Source organism: Patella vulgata, chromosome 7 (assembly GCF_932274485.2).
Source record: "Patella vulgata chromosome 7, xgPatVulg1.2, whole genome shotgun sequence".
Taxonomy (NCBI): domain Eukaryota; kingdom Metazoa; phylum Mollusca; class Gastropoda; family Patellidae; genus Patella; species Patella vulgata.
This window is the reverse complement of record NC_065885.2, coordinates 19,539,273-19,562,343: the sequence shown is the minus strand read 5'-3', so window position 1 is coordinate 19,562,343 and position 23,071 is coordinate 19,539,273. Positions and strand designations below refer to the sequence as shown.

The following is a 23,071-nucleotide window of genomic DNA, read 5'->3' as shown; positions in this document are numbered from 1 at the left end:
TCTATTCTAGACCGGAAGTGATAAAAGAGTCGCTTCCCTTCTACTACCGGTTTCGCCATTGAAAAATTAAAAATTACTGAAAATGGAGGGATTAATTCCCGTTATTAATAAACTTCAGGATGTTTTTAATACTGTCGGAACAGATGTCATCCACATGCCACAAATTGCCGTCATAGGAAATCAGGTTTGGTTGTCATGTCTATTTTTCCACTCCAAAATACCATCTTTTTCTGACCTTCAAAATCAGGAAATAACCGAAATAAACATCAAATGATAAAGTCTAGTTTCATCAGACACTGACAAGTCAGTAAAATAATTGATAATAAAACATCAATCGCAGCATCTACTTGTACATTAACTGACCCTTGTTTTAGATTGATTAATATTAATTTGATCCTATTAAGACCGTGTTAAAACCTACCTCTTTCGTTTCGTCTTTGAATTTGATTGATTGACTATTGAGCCTTTCTTTCATTTGACCATCGGCATCACCATCCGTTACTCGAGAAATGAAATGAAGTGGGGTTTCACTTTCTTCTGTTCTGCACAGACTGGGCTAATGATACACAGGACCTCAGATTTGCATCCCATCCAAACTACTGTTGACCCTTGCCAGTCCCTGCGTCCTGCACCACTGACAAAGGGGAACCCCGCTGGATTTCACGGTCAACACCGGGATCGAAGACGAGACTTCAAGGTTAGTGAGCCAACATCTGACTCACTGAGCCACAGCTTCTCTTCTTGGAAAAGACAGGTTGAACTATAGATTGTTTTATCTCATCTGGCAAAAGCTAACATTACTCAGTCGGTATCACGTCATTTGGGACTCAACATAAACGACATTTGGGACTCAGTTGATGACGTTTGGGACTTGATTGGCGTCGATTGGGACTGAACACAAACGACATTTGGGACTCAATATAAACGACAGTTGGGACTATTTATTTATGAGATATATAGTAACAGCTGTGTTAGTTGTCTTTCGTTTTATTTAGTTGATCGGCGCTTGTTGAGACCGCGATTAACACTGCTAGTTCTCCTTTGTTTTGTTTTATCTGCGAGTATAAAACTTGACAATAATATATTGTTGAAAATTTATGTATATTTAGTAATACTTCGTTGTTTTTCTTTTATCAAATAGTAAACGAGCTTGATTGACCGACCACTGCTAATGTTTTTTCGTGAAACGGTATAACTGCAATCAACACACGGCCGCCATTCTCGATGATTGACAACTCACGTTTTTCCTCACCCACCAAAGAACCGTTAGGTTTCTTTGAACATACTGCAATAACATCAGGATTATCAGTTAATCAGCTTTAATTATCCTGCTTGGATCGTTGCCATTTCATATATTTTCCACCAAAAAAATTTATCGATTGGTATTGCCATCTATGACAAGCATGTCAACGTGCAGCTCACGGATTATCGTTAACAATTGCTAGGGGCTTGAAAAAAGATTGCATGTCGTGTAAATATTTATTTTGTTTTTTTGTGTAGGTCATTTTCAAATAAATTCATCAGCATATTATTCGTTTTAAATAAATATATAACTTTAATGAGAAACGATGATTATCAAAGAACCGTAAGTGCAACTAATGTTTTATCGTTTGGTTGAGCCTTTTACTAACCACGTGTTTCATGTTAATAAATATTTTCTTTCGTGTTTTGAATTGGCCTATTTCTAATAAATTACCCGAGTCCCAAACGATGTATACCCGAGTCCCAAATGTCGTGGTCATATTTTTTTGAGTCCCAAATGACGCGAGTCCCAAATGACGCGAGTCCCAAATGAAGCGAGTCCCAAATGACGTGAGTCCCAAATGACATGTAATCACTCAGTCTGGCTGCAGTGGACATTTGCCACTCAGGTGGCCATTAATGTCCTAGAACAATGTAATGTTATTTTTACCCCAGATTTAAACAATAAACATACTAGGCTACAGTATTGTTTTACTCTAGGAAAAATGTGCCAAAGTTAAAATAAAAGTGGCTAGGCCTATCTTATGAACATGGATGTACATGTACCGTAAACAAGTGCTATATGTATATTGTATTGTTAGGTTTTCCTATTGGGTTAGACTTAGCAAATAACAAACACAGATGTAACGAATTACCAATTTACTCATTCTAATCCCATTTGACTGCAATTACCTTATTTAAATAAGATGTTGCATGCATGAATAAACACAATGATTCTGCAAGTTTTAAACTGCAAGGGGTTTTGCTGTGAATGTACTCCTAGTAGGAAAGTATGATTTGGACTTCAAATCTTAAACCACAAGAAAAACTGAAAGATTTCCATTTACATGTGTATAATGACACAATGTGCTACTTGAGAGTTGGATGTAAAGCAATAAAGAATTCATCAGTTGTCAGTGCATGTAGATTATTCATGAAGTTACCGATCCGTATACACAAGAAATACATGTATCTTAGTCTGTTACATTAGTGAATGTCACCATGTGCACTCAAGCATTTCATTAATGCCATAATTTAAAAGAGAAATAAATACGCTTATATTTGTCTAGTGTGAATCATACTAATGATTTCTTAGGGTGACGAATCCCCATGAAAAATACATGCATCATATTGTTATTATGTCATGTCTTATATTGCTGTATTTCCATGAAATTAAGGATGTTTTAAAATATGGCATTATTCAGTATTCATTATATTATTTTCTTGACGAGAGTATGCATCTTTAGTTTGGTGCTTAACCATTTCAGACTGTAATATTTCAACTCGGTGTAGTTTGTGTTGTAGTCAGACACTCTGTAGATTCTATTGGTTAACCTTTTTATGCCCAGTGGTTTGTAAAACTCAGTGTTTGATAAGAAGACAACTGACTGGCATGGCCATGATGGTGGTATCTTGATAACCATGATTAAAGACATTATTTTCTTGCTAAATGTCTTCCATACAGTTCATTTTATATGTAGGTACATGACAGGCCAGCTATATGTACATGTACTTCAATCAAACTAAAAAATCTCTTCCCCCCCCACCCTCCCAACAAAAAAAGCTGTTATACCATGTACTGTATTATATTGTCAAATTGATTTATTGCAGAGTTCTGGTAAAAGTTCTGTTTTGGAGAATCTGGTTGGCCGTGATTTTTTACCAAGAGGTACAGGAATTGTTACAAGACGTCCTCTAGTATTACAGCTTATACATCTCAGTAAAAATGACACAGAAACACGAATGCATGATGGAAGTAAGTAGGATTGTTGTCACTAACGATTACAGAGTAGTTCACCTTTCTTATGAATGATCGTCATTTGTATTTTTTGGAAAATCTCTAATTTGTCACAGCTGTACTTTCTTGGAGGAGATGAAAAGAAGAAAACCATGATGTGTAGCTTGATACAACTATTTATTTAACAAATAAATTATCTCATTCACTGAAACATGAACAAAATATGTACATCATTATAATATTATAGCATATATTATAGACTGTTACATGTATAATTCAGATTATTTGACTACTTACAAGCTTTGGCACTATGGCTGAAAAATAGAGTAATAAGTATCGATTGTTAAAAACTGATCGATAAAACGTTAACACTGTTTACTAAACAGAGGGGCTAAGTTAAAAACTTAGTCTTGACAGCTAAAGTGTTAGCGCCTGTGCGTGTGTGAAAAACACTTGCGTTCCAGTAGTAAAGCCTCTAACATGATACAGTATACACATTTGTTGTTAAGTAGACTCTTATCAAACTGACACTTACCTGTAGAACATACATGAAAACATCAACCTACATGTATATAATTTAAATGTATATTACATATACATATAAATACTGCGTTTAAATATGATACATGTACATGTACAATAGACATATACAACGAATGGGAGAAACATCAGCTTAATAAGCTTTGCACAAATATCTATTTCTACAAGCAGGCCTTCACGTTTGAGGTGCACTGTCGCTCTCGCGCTCCATCGCTCACCTAAATACCAATCTATGTATTTTATTGCTTTCCTCACTCCTACGAAATCGCTTTCCAAACTGTGCATTTTATTTCCCCATTAATTAGTTCTGTATCAATCTTAATCACGATCACACAATATTTTAATCTGTTATCATTTTCTTTTGGTTTCCATCCAACTATTTTAATAATTTTCCAACCCATAGAAACATTTACTGCGCAACTAAATGTGCCTAATACTGTATACACCAACACTATACGGACTATACCCACCTGAAAGTGGTCTCTATTATTAGCTATTAATAAACACCAGTTAAATTATTTTCTGCTAATCCATAATGGACAACTTTGACTAAGACTCCATTTTTAAATTCTCTGCGATAGCGGCATTAATTATGTCAGCTATTCTAATTTCTGTTCTCTGATCACCGACTTTTACTCAATTAATGGTACATGTAATATTGACCATTTAAACCTAGTTTTAGGGTATTTGTGCTTAATTATTATGTTGTTCATTGTTAAAATTTTTAATGATTTTGATCAAGTCCGACAATTTTTCACTCATAAATTAATTCTGAATTTATTTATGTTATCAGCACGCTACTTTAGGAATTATTATAAAATTTAAATGTTACAGTGTCTTTTATGAGTAACAAAAATGTCACTTGTAAACAAGTTATTGGGTTGAAAAGTCAAGTTAACTTATGCTCATGTATAAATTATTATACAGTAAAACTTATCTACTCCGGATCCACCACTATATTTGTTTTAGGAAAATATTTAGGTATAGACCTAGTTTCTTTTTATAATTTATTTTAGTCTGAAATTTGATGTTTATGTTGGTTAATACTTATGTCAGCAGAGATTAGCCAGGTTTGATTTGATTGTGTTTATTTTTACAGGGTGTTGTTTTGTTTTTTTCAAGTGTACAGTCGTAGGTCTATAGCAGACCATTATGATCAGCTGTTGTTTATTATTTTTGTTCCATAGCTGATATTTTATTTTAATTTTTTTTTAAGAAATGGTCAGAGAGAATGAATTTGGTAAATTTCTCCACACCAAAAACAAAATCTACACAGATTTTAAAGAAATTAAAGAAGAAATAGAAAATGAAACTAACAGACTCAGTGGAACCGACAAGGTAAGATACTTAAACTAATGGTCGACAGTAAGGCAAAGACACAGCGCCAAATTAGTTTATTAGACATAAACAGTCTCTTGTTTATGAACCTTTCTTCAAAACACTATGGTTAACATTTTGTAAGTAATAACTGGTCATGATATATACTGGTTTGGGAATGCCTTCCATTTTTTTAACTTTTCGTTTTGTGTCGATTATAAACTTCCCATGAACATTAAGTGAAGTCAGTGACTCTACAGTGAGTGCTATGTATGGATCCATTCACTTAATCTTTTAGCACTTTTATGTCTGTGATTTGTGTGCTGGGTTTATAGTAGGTTGTGTGTGGTGTTGTTCTCCTGCACTTACTAAAACTTTATGAAGAAATGCCACTGTACTGGCAAAATTCTCTTATCTTTCATTTTGAATAACCATCAAATAGAATGAAAATATAACAATTTAATAAAAATTTTAAGTGATTTCCCATTAAACAAATATAGTTAAGCATATGATAGTGTAATATATGAATCCTGTATTTTCTTTATGCAGGGTATTTGTCCAGATCCAATCAACCTCAAGATATTTTCTGATCGAGTTGTTAATCTCACATTAGTAGATTTACCTGGGATGACAAAACTACCAGTTGGAGATCAACCACCAGATATAGAAATACAGATTCGTGAGCTATGCCTACGCTATATCTCTAATCCTAATTCTATTATCCTTGCCGTTACAGCAGCTAACACAGATTTTGCCACATCTGAAGCTTTAAAACTTGGTCGAGAAGTTGATCCAGAAGGTAAACTATTAATACAAACTCTCACTTGTGAATAAGAATAAGAAAAATTATTTGCAATCGAGTGAATTAAAATGCGAAACTATTATGGGTCATTCTAAAAGTGCATTTTTATTAGTAAATAGTTAAAGTTTAGTTTATAAAACTTCATTAGAACTAGAAACACTGGATCACATTTTGAGAAGAAAAATAGAAATTGAGAGCATCTCCAAAAAAATGTATAGTTTGCCAAGACATTCATTGAAATATGCTTTTTACATCCTGTATTGAGGATATACACTTTTAACTATCAAGTATCAAGGATATACATACACTTTCAACTATCAAATATCAAGGATGTACTACACTTTGAACTATCAAATATCAAGGATATACACTTTTGACATCCTTTTAATTTTGCTTTTCACCAGGAAGAAGAACTCTAGCTATTATTACTAAGTTAGATTTAATGGATGCTGGTACTGATGCCATGGATGTATTATGTGGTAGAGTTATCCCTGTTAAATTAGGCATTATAGGAGTCGTAAATAGAAGTCAAGCTGATATTAAATCTAAGAAGGTAAGTTTTATACATGTACATGTATTTACTGAATTGACATTATAGCTCTTTTAATGGGAAGATGCACATCTATTTAGAGTGCACATGATTCAATTTTGGATCAAATTATGATTTAGTTATTTATTTGAGCAGGAATTAATACTTTAAATGTAAATGATCAACAGTTGAGATTGAATAGATATTTCCGTTCTATCACTTATATATTGAGTACTACTTTTTATTATTAAACACAACATCCATCAAAATAATTAGCAGTAATTATCTAAAAAAAGATTTTATATCTACTGTACAGTATAATTTAGTTATAGCCATTTAAAGTAGTTTACATTGATTTCATACACCCATCTGTGTAGAGACCAATATCAAGCTAATCATTAGTACTTGTTATTATCTAATTCATAACAGCATATGTTTCCCCTTGTCCAGTGTTTAGTCTTTAGGATGGGACGAAAACCAGAGGTCCCGTGTACACATTAGCATGTACGTAAAAGATCCCTTGACAGTTGGAATTCGATATAAGAGTAGACCTTAGCGCAACTGTCCGGACAAAATTTTGTTCATAGCACACTGTATGGCATATGCCTGTTTTCATTAGCCCAATTCGGAGCAGAACAGTAGGACGTTAAACAGCATATGACAACATTACATATTTAGCACGTCTCTATTAACTGGTGCAGAAAAGTAGGCCATTGACCTCATTTTATTTTCATTTTACGTTCTGTTGAGTTTTGTTAACTTTATTATTTAATATTATTTGTATGTTGCATGTATATTTTCAGGAATTAAATGATGCATTAAAAGACGAGGCATCTTTTCTACAGAAGAAATATCCATCAATAGCCAGTAGGAATGGATCTCAGTATCTCGCTAAAACACTTAATAGGGTATGTGTAGTATTTTTAACGTTCTGTAACATTAGCCTTATCCTATTTAAAGTACTGATGTGAAATTACATCCCTAGGTTTGTTGTAAGTTATAAGCAATGTTGAAAACAGCTTTCAAAAAAAAAAAAAGATTTTGACAAAAATTTGTTGTTTAGGTTTATAAGATGGCATTGAGAGAACACTGTTCAAAGTGTTGCCTAAAAAGTTACAGTATTTGTTTTTTCATAAGTTTGTCTTATACTTTAATGCATAATACACTTTAGTATTATTTTTAGTGTCATCATGTGGGCATTATTAGTTACAATACTCTTTTAACATGTGATTAAATGGTCAAAATAGATACTATATTTTAATTAGATTCATCGATTTATAGATTTGATTATATTTATTAGATTGACAGATTTCTTATTGTAAAATGATTTTGTTATATTGTAAAATGATTTTGTTATATTGTAAAATGGTTATTTTAGTTATATGGATAGATTTGTTATTGTAGAATGCTTTTATTATATACTATTCAAAAAAAGTAGGGGATATTTGATTTTTAAATGTTATTAAAGTCACCTAATGAAACTGACGAAGAAACAAATGACAAAATGAAATGAAGTTCACATTCATCGATTTATTCCAAATGATCGTTAGACTAAGTAAGGCACAGACTGACCATTATAAGGGTAAAATGATACCCGGGGTCAAACAGCAAAGTTACCACAGCATCACAACCAAGTCAGTAACGGGTAAATCCTCCTCTGTTTGCCAAACAAGCATTGATCCGACGTGGCATACTACTAATGAGACGTCTAAGGTCATTTTGGTCCAGATTGTCCCATTCCTGTTGCAACGCAGCAGCAAGTTCTTGGACATTGGCAGGACGTTGTTGACGTTGACGTAACCTCTGTCCAAGCATGTCCCAGACATGCTCGATGGGGGAGAGGTCGGGACTCAGTGCTGGCCAAGGTAATGTGGTGATGTTCTGTTGTTGGAGGTAACCTGTAACGATCCTGGCCCTGTCATTCTTGCGTTGTCATCCTGGAAGATGAAACGGCGGCCATGACGTCGTACAAACGGCACAACATGGACTGCCAAGATGTTGTCCCGGTAGTACTGGCCTGTAACACGCCCTGCAACAACATGTAAAGCCGTTCTTCCAGCAACAGTGATGCCTCCCCACACCATAACAGAACCACCCCCAAATCGATCATGTCTGATGACGTTAACGTCTTGGAAGCGCTCGTTTCGACGACGCCACACCCTCCTACGTCTGTCCAAAAAATCAACAGTGAACCTTGACTCATCTGAAAACATCACATTGCTCCAGCGTCGATTATCCCAGTGTTGACGATCCCTACACCAACGACGTCTTGCCTGAATGTGATGATCTCTCAAACAAGGGATCACGCGAGGACGTCGGGCGCGAAGGTGACCCCTATGCAGTCGATTCCGAATCGTCTGGCCATTCACTCTCACACCAGTGTCTGTTTGAAGACGAGCGCTGATCTGATTTGCTGTGATGACACGATTTCTCAAGGCCAAGGTACGGATAAATCGATCCTGGGCTTGAGTTGTCGCCCTTGGTAGACCTGAGCGTGGTCTGTCCTGTACAGATTGTGTATCACGGTATCTGGACCATAGCCTGCTTATGACAGACTGAGAAACATTCATCGTCCGCGCCACAACCACCTGTGTTGTGCCGATCTGTAGCATGCCAAGGGCACGTAACCTTTCATTTTGGGTAAGCCGACGCATATCAAAATTTGTTTTCTGGTCACTAAAACAATTAAACTGATGTTTCCACCCTGGAATTCAATGCCACAATGACTGTAACATTCAAAGTCAGAGTCGTGCAAATCTTGGGTTGGACCCCCATGATGATCCCAAGCATCACCTGCATTCCATGCGGTAGCTATTGGTGCGTTTGGGCGTCACATGTAACTGGAAATGTTTCTTCTGTTAGGTTCTATAGTGACTTTTTTCGTAGTCATTTGCATATTTTAGTATTATGCCCCCAAAATCAAATATCCCCTACTTTTTTTGAATAGTATATTGTAAAATGATTATTTTAATTATATGGATGTATTTGTTATTGTAGAATAATTTGTTATATTGTCGAATGTTTTGTATACTGTAGGTTGATTATTTTTATCTTTTCAGCTTTTAATGCATCATATTCGAGATTGTTTACCGGAGTTAAAAACAAGAGTTAATGTTCTAATTGCCCAGTTTCAATCTTTACTGGCGTCATTTGGTGAACCTATAGACGATAAAGTAAGTACGACAATGATATTTTATTAACATTCTGTATATATTGAAACCTGGAACTATATATTTAAGTGTGTGTGTGTATTTTTGCCGTAGGTTGTCTCCAAACAAAATTGCACCCAATTTTTGGGTTTAAACATTTTAGTGTTTTTTGGGCCATCATGCTAAATGTATGGTGATCAGAAAATGTGTCCTTGCAAATTGTGTTTCTTGCCAGATTGAAAAGGGATCAAGCTGCTGAAGACCATGAACTTCTCTGCATGCATGAGATATTCAATTTGCTTGAACACATTCGCAAACTTACTACAAAAATAAAACATGATTCTATAATTATATTTTAGGCTCAGGTTTTATTACAAGTTATAACTAAGTTTGCTTCAGCTTATTGTAATACTATAGAAGGAACAGCTAAAAACATAGAAACATCAGAATTGTAAGTTACTTTATTTACAGTATTATAACATTACCTTTATGTAACAAGTTGTTTAGGCAGCATGGAATAGTCCGTGTACAGGGCTAGGACTATACATTAAAGCAAACCTAAAACTGGAATAACAAGCAAACACCAAAGGCAGCTGAAGGGTATCAGATTATTTAAAGATCCTGGCATAAACCATCAGTTTCTGATCATAGATTCGATCCCTGCATTGGCCGAGAAAGTTCATCCATATTTCCCGGCATGAATCACCCTTGTCAGTGATGCAGGATGGAGGGCCTGACATTGGACAGCTGTCGAGTCGTTTGGATGGGACGAAAAATCAAGGTCGCGTGTAAACATTGGAGTGCACGTAAAAGATCCCTTGGCAGTTGGACTTCGATATAAGAGTAGGCCGTAGCGCCGCTGCCCGTGCAAAATTTCCCTTATAGCACACTGTATGGCGTATGCCCGCCTTCATTAGCCCAGTTTAGGAGCAGAACAGTAGGACATTAAAATCCATTTCATTTCTTTTCTGATCATAGCACAGACTTATTTTTAGGCATTATTAACAGTATTCCACATATACATTTTTTTTTTCAGATGTGGAGGTGCTAGAATATGTTATATATTTCATGAGACATTTGGTCGAACTTTAGAATCAGTTGATCCACTTGGTGGTTTATCAACGAGAGATGTTCTAACAGCTATACGAAACGCAACAGTAGGTTATTCTTTCTTCATCAACTTGTATTTCATTTTGTACGCGCTACAATTTTAGTTCCAGAAAGATTCGTAATTTTTCAAGTTTTCTTAGATTTTTGCTTAAACACTCTCTTAATTTAAATTTCATTTGAAAACTTATCTGTTTCAATTATGTCATCAGACACTAATAATGTTATATGCATTATAACATCAGACATGAAAAATTAACGTGAAAAAAGATTTTCTAATACAAAATTACAAATATGGTAATTTAAGCATTTGGAACTATGCAAATCAGCATCATATATTTATTGCATTGTAGGGTCCGAGACCAGCTCTATTTGTACCAGAAATATCGTTTGAATTATTAGTAAAACGTCAGATACGCAGATTAGAAGAACCAAGTTTACGTTGTGTTGAGTTAGTTCATGAAGAAATGCAGAGAATGATTCAACATTGTGGTACACAGGTCAGATATTATTTTAACTTTATTACAGTAGATATTTTATTTTAGTTTTCTCTAATACGGTCTTAGGTTTTATACGTTAATTTGCTTTCATACTAAATAAGTCAATCTGATTGACAGCGTTGGTAAGAAAATTGTCTAATAGGTATGTGGTAAAAACTGACACCTTATTGACCAACTCTTTTGCTGGTAAAAGTTAAACAATGTGAATCAACTTTTAAATAATAAAAAACAACTTTTATTTTAAATAGAGGTTAGGTTTCAAAGTTGGACATTTCTAATAAGTTTTTGAATCTCATTAATTATTTTCTATTTTTACAGCAAGAAATGTTACGGTTTCCTAAATTATATGAGAAGATTGTAGATGTAGTAACTAATTTATTAAGAAGACGATTACCTCCAACAAATAGCATGGTGAGAAAATTTAATTTTACAACACGAACATGATTGCAAGAAACAGTAGTATGTTGTTGGTCATTACCTTCAAGTTGTATTTCTAAAGCTGCTCTTCGCCATTTGCATTTTTGACAATATTTGATTTTTTTTCGACTTACTTGCCTATATACTTGGGATTGAAAAGAGGCCTATTATCAGATTTTATGCAACACTTAAAGGTGGCACTGGCTTATTTGTCTGTAGAGGATATCAATTGTTGAAAAATTTCAATTCACCATATCTTTGTAAATGCTAAACAGACTCAAAGCATTTTTGAATGTTTAGTGCTTTTAGAGATAGTGGGGTTGGGTGGCAGAATGGTTAATGCATGTGCGTGTTGGATCAAACGATCTGTGATCAAGTCACGTGGCGCTTGTACGGGACAATGAGTAGGGATGCCTGTCCAACCTCTTGGGTTTTCTCAGGGTCCTCCTGTTTCCTCCCACTGCTAAAGATCCCTATGCACAAGCAAATTATTGAAATAAAATTGAACCATGTGTTAGTCCAAAAATAACTTGGTTTGTGTGTGTGTGTGTCTCTCTCTCTCTCTCTCTCTCTCTCTCTCTCTCTCTCTCTCTCTTATTAGGAAGTCAAATGTCACAATTTTTTTACTCTATAAAAGATTCAAATTCCCTCAAATGACGATGATCGGTTTTCAGAAATGAACGGGGATATCATTCCTGGAAAAAGTTTATTTCAAATTTTTTCTGAGAGACACAGATGAAAATTGACTGTTTGAGGGATATATTTCAGACATTTTATTTAAACTGTTTTTATTTTTGTATTATTAGGTAGAGAATTTAGTATGTATAGAATTAGCATATATCAACACAAAACATCCTGATTTCTCCGAGGCTCAGTCAGTACATAAGATGATGACAGAAATGACAGTTACAGAACTCACTCAGTCACATAAACTGGGTCGTGGAGATGTTTTACATAAACAGCATAATGAAGAAAAGGTTTGTATAATAAGTTTGCTTGTATCAGTATGTTACATAACTTAAAACTAAGGGAGAAAGATGCCTTCCCACCCACAAACTGTGTGATTTGATGATATATTTGGACTAAAAACATATTCAAACTAATTTATGTATCAGAAGTTTGTTTCACATTCCTCTGAAAACATTTTAATCCCCAGAAAATTATCCCATTCAGCAAGAATCTATTTTAAGTAGCCTTGTATGTCACGTGATTGAGGTTTAGATTGTATTTGTTGTTAGTCTCTATCTATTTACGATAAATATCTAAACCTAAGTACATTCTTGGATTATCCTCTGCCAACTCTTTCTGACATTTAAATGCAGAGTCTACTGGATGTTCTCAGTGTGCTCACAACCGTTTGTCAATAGATCAACACTCAAGGAGACGTGCTGACAGTTAAGGAAACCCTAACATGTTTGTCCTGTGGGCACCCCATGGATGTTTTGAGGGAATTCAGTATTTTTCTTCTAGTAAGAGTGAATGTCTTTACTTTCCATATATATATACATGTACCAATATACCATACTTTTATTGGAAATAACGCTGTAACCCGGGTATCATTTAATCTTGTGTATTTAGCACTAATTTCTTTCACATATGTTTAATATCAAATTTTTGTTCAAACAATTGTTTAAAATCACCAAAAATCATCTAATTTGTACTTGTGTTCGGTTTAAAGCTGACCATTTAATTTTCACGATTGTGAAAGAAATTAGTGCTAGATACACAAGATTAAATGACACCCAGATTAGAGTGTAACTACGACATAAATACTTTCATGGGAATGTATATTTTAAGTTTGATTCAGTTGCAATCATTAGCACAGGCACTTGTGAACTGGAAAGTCTCTTTCATTATAACAGTATACCTAAATATTATGGATGTGATGTTATTCAATACAATAGGCAATAATCTAACCCAATCAATGGAGCAAGTCTGAGACAGAAAAAAGACTTGTCTGTACCAGACAGAATGACAGACACACCAGACAGAGGGAGAGGAGAGAGAGATGTCCACTAACACAAACTAGGTCATTTTGGGACTAACGCATGGTTAAATTTTATTTCAATAATTTGCTTGTGCCTAGGGGTCTTTAGCAGTGGGAGGAATCCGGAGGACCCAAAAAAAACCCACAAGGTTGGACATGCGATCCTACTCCTTGTCATTTACAACCAGGGAATTGAAACCAATCTAGTTGACAAACCTTATGATACAATGCACATGCGCTAGCCATTCAGCCATCCAGCCTCCCTGACCATGTTTTTGAGACTGGGGCCTTATTTCCAGACTTGTAAATGCAGGGGCAAATAACTCTTCTGACACTAGCTTTGATGAAGGCAAGAAAAAAACTGTTCTTTACCATACTTGTTTTATATCATGCCTGTTAGTGAAGGCTAGAAAAAAAACTGTTCTATACCATACCTGTTTAATATCATGCCTGTTATAACACAACCTTTACTAACCTTGTAATGTTATGTTACTAGTTGTTACCCTTATTTTAGAACTAACATATTTACTTGGGTCCTAGCTCCATGTTTTCTGCTTTTCTATTTAATTAGGGTGCTCTGTCTAACGCTGCTTTACAAGAAAATTTAAATGGTGGAACATGGAAGATATCCAACTTAATTCGTAGTTCAAAACTTGACATCTCAGCCGATCGGTCTTCAGAGTCTGGTTCACAACCAAACAGTGCTCCATCTAGTGCTGCCCAATCTCCCGCCAGACAACTCAATCCAACCAATCGTCGTAGTGGTATTAATTTACTGCCTGAAGTGGTACGAATTTTATTCTCCATGTTTCTACTTTTATTTTTTTTTATGTAGTTTACTTTTTAACCCTTAACCAGTGATATGTTGACTTTTGGATCTTAAGTCTTTTTTGTTTTTTGGGTTTTTTTTATAAACAATATTTTAATATAGGATGTCTGAATGGGATTGGGGAACAGGCTTAGCCTATGTAAAAGCCCTTTCCAAAAATTTGGATTTTAATTGGGGTAACCCTATGGGTTAATAATGTTTTTTCATGGAAATGCATTATAATAACCCTTATTTTGACAGTGAACATGCAAAGTTTGTGTGATAGCCCCCAGCTTTGTCTTGGTGTGGATTTTATTTTATTTTTGTGTTGATTTGTAAAACGATTAACTTCATGAAATAAATGTTTTATACCATGACTTAAGAGTCTGTGAACATACTAAGCTTTGCAAATTGTCATGGCATGACTTTTTATTTGAAATTTTTGATCATTTGGTGTTTATTTTTTTATTTTTGCAAGTTTATCTCATGTTTTGTACAGATTTTGTGGATATTTATAATAAAGATATAACTTGTTTTATTTTTAGCCAGAACAAGCTCCAGTAATGAAATTATCAACAAGAGAACAAAGGGACTGTGATTGTATAGGTAACAATATTACAGTTTAATATACTGAACACTAGTGTTTCGCCATACTGTGAGACCATCAGATCTTCAAACATAACATAAGCACTTTAGATCATAAGGTCTATTATTGAGTCATTCGATTCCAAACTTGTACGTGACAAGGTGCACGGTTCTCCCACCTCCAACGACCCTTACATTATTTCATATTATTAAAATAAGATTGTACATTTTGGGTTTGCTATAGAGTACCTACTATAAATGAAGTTACTATTAAATACTCCTGTTCACGTAAAATTTACTGATGTCATTCATCACGTTCAGGACTGTACCTTCTGTTTATTCCTACCATGGCAGGTGATATTCAACTGTTTGCTTATTGTCACTTTTGTTTCCAAGTCTTTCTACATAGTTTTAATTAACTAGTATTATAAAAGTAGCAACAACTGACTATGTACACTCAACGATACGATAGTATTTTCAATTCTTGTCAAGTCGGTGACAAAAGTCGTTGGAAGCGGTGCATAGCAGTCACCCTTTATATCTTAAGGATATAACATTTGAACAGTGTAGCCCTATGGGTAGTTAGCGAATTCGATGCGAGACACTGAGTTAGTTGGCAATGTAAATATTTGGGATAAAATCATATTTTGAATAATTTTATTCTTTGTTTCAGAACGATTGATAAGGTCATATTTTTTAATAGTAAGAAAGAATATTCAGGACACTATACCTAAAGCTATCATGCACTTTCTAGTGAACTATGTTAAAGATACATTACAGAGTGAACTAGTTAGTCAACTTTATAAAAAGGAAGAAATAAACATATTATTAGAAGAATCAGAACATATAGCTACACGTAGGAAGGAAGCACATGATATGTTACAGGTATATTCATTTTAAATTATGTTCAGTTCACTTTCATCCTGGGATTATAATTCCAGATTAATTCGAATTTTAGTCGTTCAGGAACAATCTGGTTAAAACACAGATCCTATTTCGTTTCGTTTTTTATAGTTCAAATTTCATTCAACTTGTCTTTATTGCACTAGCATCTGGAAGAATTGTTATATTACCGGCGTTTTGGTTGAAGTGAGGGATAAGCCAATAAAACGGTCTGTTATGACAACTTCTTGGCATGTCATGCATGGAACTGTGGATAAACCACTAGAAACGTCAAAACTGATTGATTAATCAATGTCTGATGACATAGGGGCAAAAGTCCCTCGTATGACCCCTGACGCGACCCTTGAGTACAACTTGTCAGGACTTCATATAGTGTAGGCCTTTGAAAGAATTAAAAAACGAAACGAAATATAAATCTGTATTTTAATCAAATTGATTCAGGAACATTTATTAAAACTTTGTTTCCTTTTTACACTCTCAGATGGAAATGTGGTCGTATATTGCCGTCGCCACCGGTGGTCTCTGAATTCTCTGTTTAAAATAATGCTGCCATTGAATATGCGACAACCCTTGTAAAGTGCTCCCATGATTTAGCTGCTGTGGGCATATGTTTCGTTGCCTGGCAACCTATCTTTTTTGGTCAATAAAAAAATGTTTTGAAATCATCTTGATACATATATTCTCTTTATACTGTGATTTATTATTTCAGGCTTTACAGAAAGCAAGTCATATTATTGGTGAAATACGAGAGACTCATCTGTGGTGATAAAAGTAGACAATATTAGACATTAACTAGGTGTTTAATTTAAACAGACAATCTTATTAACCATTAGATATTGTTCATATTGTGACATAATGTCTATGAATAGTTCAAAAAGAACCATGTGCTTCTCAGATGAAATAAAATATTTGATGATTTTTAATGCAGTTTTTCTCTTACAACTGTTTAAATGTGGCATGATATTCATTTTGCTGTAATTTGTGACTCCATGCCAGTTGATTTAGTATTATTTATATTTCTAACAATTGGTGAAAATTTATTGAAACTTACATTATTTATATAAAGGATGCATGAAATTTTACCTCCAAAAATTTAGAAAGTAAAATAGCCCAGAGAGCTTGCCAAGATCAAGTCATAACTTCCAGAATGATTTAGGCTATTCATTGACTATAAGATATTGCAATAAGAAATAGAGTAAAATGGATATATTTCTGTAATTGTTACTGACTGTGATACTACTACTTCATAAACTATAAATAGAAAATCTCATAGAAATCTTTTTATAATATCAAATATATACACAACCCAATAATGGTAAAATATAAGAGAATCTATCAATATGTTTATTTTTACCCAGTATCATTTCTGAAGCTACAAAAAAATACTGAGAAAATACAAATTTGAGTTATTTTAGAAATAAGCCAAAGTAGCATATGATACAATTTTGGTCTTATTTGGAATATTGAAATTAACCATTAAATTGGGTTGAAGCTATTTGATTTGCTCAAAATTTTAAAAATAAGTCTTGGTCTCATTTGGAATATTGAATTTAACCATTAAATTGGGTTGAAGCTATTTGATTTGCTCAAAATTTTAAAAATAAGTCTTGGTCTCATTTGGAATATTGAATTTAACCATTAAATTGGGTTGAAACTATTTGATTTTATGAATTTTTTTTTTAAAAAGTTCAAATTTCTATCAGTCAGGTAGATATACTAGTATAGTTTTAACCAGATGCCTCAAACTGCTAAAGAAGTTAAAATTTGGTTAATTTAATGTTCGATTGGTGAACTACTCTTGATTGATGAGGCTTTCTGTAAGACCAGAATCACAACAAATGTCAAAGCAATAGACAGTGTTCGTACCAAACGGGCAAAATAACCATACACTGATTATTGTGGTTGGAGTTGGGAAGTAGTGAAAATAATACCTTGACAGTTACACTGATAAACCTCGGTGATTGGCAAACAATTTAAAAAAAAAATGTATGTTGCACAGTATCCATTGGAGGATGGAATATGTAAATAGCAGATTTCAACAAACCTTATATTACAGTCGTGGCCAAAAGAATAGGACCACGCTTGAAAATGGTTGGATTTCTTACATGTAAATTCATTTGATCATATATCTGCCACCTGAAGACCAATTTTCACAAATGAGGTATCAATGGATAGGTTATGTGAAGTATGTTCATTACGCATGCACATGCATGTTTGAATGGTGATGTCATCACGGCTATGACGTCATCAACGGATAGGAGCACGCTTGAAAATGATTGGATTTCTTACATGTAAATTCATTTGATCATTCGATTAAGAACCATTTATTTCATTTGTAAATGATAAGCTAACATGCAAACTAACATCAGTAACGATCAGTAGTCAATACTTTGTGTGTCCTCCGGTGTTGGCGATGACTGCTGCCATGCGTTTCAGCATGCTCTCTATCAGCTCATTGCAGTAGTCTCTCGATATGATAATCCACACCTATTTGATGGCATCTTACAGGCTCTTTGCACTAGATGTATGGAGGTCTGCTACTTTGTCCTTAAGTACTGTCCATAAGTTTTTAATTGGGTTGAGGTCCTTGACTGAATTAAATCTGTTTGATAATAATTTTCTACCACCATTCCGATGTTGCTAGCTGCTAAATCTTTGGTACAATGTGACGATGTCATAGCCATGATGACGTCATCATTCAATGATGCATGTGCATGCGTAATGAATATATTAAGCATAACCTATCCATTGATACCTCATTTGTAAAAATCAGCCTTCAGGTGTCAGATATATGATCAATTTATGAATTTATATGTAAGAAATCCAACCATTTTCAAACGTGGTCCTATTCGTTGATGACATCATAGCCGTGATGACATCATCATTCAAACATGCATGTGCATGCGTAATGAACATACTTCACATAACCTATCCATTGATACCTCATTTGTGAAAATCAGTCTTCAGGTGGCAGATATATGATCAAATGAATTTACATGTAAGAAATCCAACCATTTTCAAGCATAGTCCTATTCTTTTGGCCACGACTGTAACACCAGTTGATTTCAGTAGGTTGAAATTTTAAACACTGTATTGAAGAACAGTAACAGAATAAGAATAGGTAAACATATTAAAACAAAAGTAGATTTAATTCAAAAAATGTGATGAAATTAAAGCTTATCTAATAGTGCTATTATCAGTGGCTCAGTGCAATGATGAAGACTGTCTTGAGTTTATATAAAGCTTCTCACATCAGAAATGTGCTTATTGGTTAAATTAACATTTAATCATTTGATACAAATTTGAGAAAAGTTACATTGATTTATCAATAATTTATGATAAGATAATAAAACTTACTGTATACAAATCTGAAAGTGAAAGTGTGATCTAAATGACATTATATACTATGTTTAATGGTGTTAACTTATAAGAGGGATTAAAACCAAAATTCTTCTCTTATCTGGAAGCTGTGTCACTCACCATTTTTTATTAACAGAAGTTAATTTCAATCATTGTACTATCTTTTACTCATGATAGTCAGGAACTTGCATTTGGTGACTTGGTGATTTCATGACTAGGAGCCACTATGACTCAGGAAGTAAGATGTTGGTGTGCTAACCTGGAGATTCCATGTTCGATCCCTGTGTTGTCAAGAAAGTTTATCAGGATATTCCTGTATGGTTTCCCCTTTGTCAGTGGTGGAGGATGGAGGGTGACGGAAAAACAAGGTCTTGTGTACACATTCTGTGCTTGTAAAAGATCCCTTCATGGTTAGAATTTGATGTAAGAGTAGGCCGTAACGCCGCTGTCTAGGCAAAATTTTACCTCATAGCACACTGTATGGCTTATGCCCGTTTTCATTAGACTCGTTGGATCAGAACAGTAGGACATTCCATTTCATTTTTCGATAGCATAACTTTAAGGAAATGAAATGAAATGGTGTTTAACGTCCTACTGTTCTGCTCCGAACTGAATGAAGACGGGCATACGCCATACAATAACTTTAAGGCAAATCATGTTGAAAAACAAATGGCGGGTAACATACCATCTAGATATCATAGTATAATAGTAATATTTTATGGTTTTAATCCCTTAAAAGTGTATGTGTGTAACTTTGGGTAAAATTATAGAAAATCGTTTAGATGTATGTACTACATAAAGCTATGTGTTCACTGGTCATTTTATTTGAGCAGTTTTGTGTAAAAACTAAAAGCTTTCAACTAAGTTTATTGGATAGATATATCTCCCAAAATATGCTATATTTAGTTAGAGTATTGTAACATTTTGTCATGTTTAAGATACCATACAAGTAAATCTAAGGCAATTTGATATTTCATAAAAATGACTTAAATCACTCTGTTCATTTAAAAATCATCCTTTGAAAAGTATTACACAATAGGAAAATTCTGTTAGTTTTAATAACTCAAGTTATTGATTTCTCCACCTTTAAAATGTCTCCACTTCAACTACAACAAATATTTGTCTTCACAAAATAGTATCATTGACTCTGGCCCTCCAGATATACAGTTTAGGCTGTATAGTTGTAGTAGAGCACATGTGTACTCCGAGGATCCAGACTGGTTCTAAACATGATTTTGTTTGTGTTTAGACTAAATAGAAAATAGAAAAAAAAAACAATACTAAGCAAGGTATTGTTTAAGCCAGTAGACTGCAGACATACTAAATCAACACAAAAAAATATGTCTTGCTACAGTATTGTATAACTGTATATTGATCAAACAAAACATAAGTATTCAGTTTTATTAGAAGTTCGTTAAGGAAAAAAAAATCACTTCTTATTCTTCCTAGTCAGGTTTTCTATTGTATTCTCCAGTTCTATTCTAATGAATTTTATTTAAATATCTTGATGAATGGACTTTTAGGATAGAATTCCACTATGGCCAGTTTGATTGCATTGATATTTATCAAAACAAATTGACCAAAAATATATTTTCTGATTAGACAGGAATGATTTAATTTCTTTTTACCAATTGTCTTTTATCCTTTACAGAGTATACTTATTATACCATAGCATATGTATTATACCATAGCATACTTATTATACCATAGTGTGACACTGTCTTGTATGTATTTTGACAAAGATTTACATGTATATTATATAAACTCAAATAGGTATATGGCCATCATCTTTTTAAATATACTTAAAGTATGGCATCTCTTTTACTTTAAGTTAAAAGGAAGTGTCAATTTCTTTATATATGTGTGTAAGACATCTTGGCAGTAATTGAATTGCAATCTACATTTAACATTGATTTGAATCTAGGGATTAAAAAATTTAAAAAGACCAGACTGTCTATAAATAAAAGCTGGCCTTTGCTAAAATGAGAAAATTTTAGGGAGATAAACCTCAGTCTACATATAATCAGAGAGACATTTTTAATTTTTCTGCAAAGCAAAGAACTGTTCTTTTATTAAGTTTTCCTTTTTTTCGTACTTGTACAATTGCAGACATTACCCAATAGTATTGTTTTTGTTTATAATCAAACTATAGCAAGACCCCTGGTGATAAATATGAATAAATTGTCTGTATTTGTATATTAACTTTGTACATAATAATATTGTGTAGATATTAGTTTTCTTTATAGACCAATACAATCTTCTTCTACTCCAGGTTTTGTCACTGGATAATCTGTAAATTTATAGTGTAGACTTGTGTTATATTATATCCAGACACTTGTATTTTTGTTATTAAAAAAAATGGTTACATGAACTTTAAAAGTGAGATAAGTAATTGAAAAAGTTGCCTTTCTCTTCATATGAATTATTGAAACAGTCGGACGAAAATCAAAACTTGACCTGACCGCTAAATGAAAGGTTAAAGATTCGTATAAAACAGGTACACTTCGGGTTGGCTGAGCTTTGAATCATCCAACAGTTTCGTCTTCAATAAATATTAGATTTTCTTAAACAGGTGAACTTAAAGCAACGGGGGTGGGCCTGGGTGTTGTCTGGACCTGTGAACTCTGCTTACCTCTCGACCCAATTGTAAGTTTTCGAGACCTCTTTACATTGGGTTAATTCTTTTCTGGTATTATGTAAATCTGTGTATCATAATATGTTGTTAAATATTTGTAAAAAGTTTAGATATTTTATAGCATTCCTTATACAGACTAGTAGCATTAGTGTAGAATTGCTAGTTTATATTTCAGTATAGTCATTAATTAATTGATGTGTCTGTGATTGAACAATACTTTAAAACATAAATACAATATTGTTTTCTTATTTATATCAAAGGATTCCCCTTTTGTAACCTGGAAAGATTGTCTACGATCGATCGTTGTGTGTGAAATAATTCTATTTAACTCTATGCAGATTGATTTTTTTAACTTTCGTTAATAAGGAAACAAAATTAAAATACCAACGCTAGATGATTGGATTTTAAATAGACCCAGGGGTTTGGATGGCCGAATGGTTAGCGCGTACGCGTAAGTTATGTCATTGAGTCAACTGGCGTGATTTTGATTCCACGGTTGTACGTGACAAGGGGCGTCTGTCCAACCTCGTGGGTTTTCTCCGGGTCCTCTGGTTTCCTCCCACTGTTCAAGACCCCTACAGGCACGCGAACCGTTGAAATAGAATTGAACTAAATGTTAGTCCCGAAATGACCCAGTTTGTGTCGAGGGGACGTTAAGCCATATTTCCACAGAGTATTTTTACTCTGTGATATTTCTCTCTCCCTTAGATGACTGGCCTTTATAAGTTCAAGTAGGCCTTTTACAGGTGACTTCAAATCGAGGGGCGTCAATCATTGACTCTATGGCGCGTGCATTGTTTACATAAGACGTTGTTGCGTTAACTGGTCCGGGCAGAATGGTGCCTTTTACTCATTTTTATACCTATTTACACCAAACAGGAAAGATTTTTTTTATCTTGATATACTTCAAATACCTTTATTTATTTTTCTAATACTTCAAATAAATGATTTAGAATTTAATTTGCAGATGGAAAAAAGTTAATATCGCGAGCTCATTAAGCCGCACCGATGTCATCCCTCTCAGTGACTGTAGTGAATATTCACTGCTTATCAGTGTGCACAATTAAGTGACTAAAGCCCCGTTCGTGTGGGGGGGGGGGGGCTTTTGTGTTCCAATTTGATGCAGGTGTCAGAAATGCGATTCCACACATGCACGTGACAAGGAGTGTCGTCTATATTATTTAAATAGATAAACAAACCTTACTCCCAAAATGACCTAATTTGTGTTCATTG

The 23,071-nt window shown here is 34.0% G+C and overlaps 1 protein-coding gene across 2 annotated transcripts; it reads left to right on the top strand.

Annotated features, from left to right (window-relative positions):
- The first annotated feature begins 38 nt into the window (after nt 1-38).
- LOC126826919 (dynamin-1-like protein) lies at nt 39-22,073 on the top strand. 2 transcript variants are annotated; one of them, XM_050556065.2, is made up of 16 exons: nt 39-184; nt 3,073-3,217; nt 4,956-5,077; nt 5,606-5,855; nt 6,263-6,411; nt 7,191-7,295; nt 9,447-9,560; nt 9,896-9,987; nt 10,573-10,693; nt 10,997-11,143; nt 11,462-11,554; nt 12,367-12,537; nt 14,119-14,334; nt 14,901-14,961; nt 15,614-15,825; nt 16,553-22,073. In XM_050556065.2, the coding sequence occupies exons 1-16, from the start codon at nt 83-85 to the stop codon at nt 16,607-16,609; spliced, it is 2,157 nt and encodes a 718-aa protein (XP_050412022.1). In that variant the 5' UTR covers nt 39-82; the 3' UTR covers nt 16,610-22,073. The 2 variants fall into 2 exon arrangements, with proteins under 2 accessions (XP_050412022.1, XP_050412023.1); XM_050556066.2 differs by lacking the exon at nt 14,119-14,334.
- The last annotated feature ends 998 nt before the right edge of the window (nt 22,074-23,071 follow it).

Excerpts from the sequence above, each read along its gene's own strand:
- LOC126826919 (XM_050556065.2), top strand. The coding sequence starts at position 83 with ATGGAGGGATTAATTCCCGTTATTAATAAACTTCAGGATGTTTTTAAT. Across the intron at positions 9,561-9,895 it reads GTGAACCTATAGACGATAAA|GCTCAGGTTTTATTACAAGT; the intron begins GTAAGTACGACA and ends ATTATATTTTAG. Across the intron at positions 12,538-14,118 it reads AACAGCATAATGAAGAAAAG|GGTGCTCTGTCTAACGCTGC; the intron begins GTTTGTATAATA and ends CTATTTAATTAG.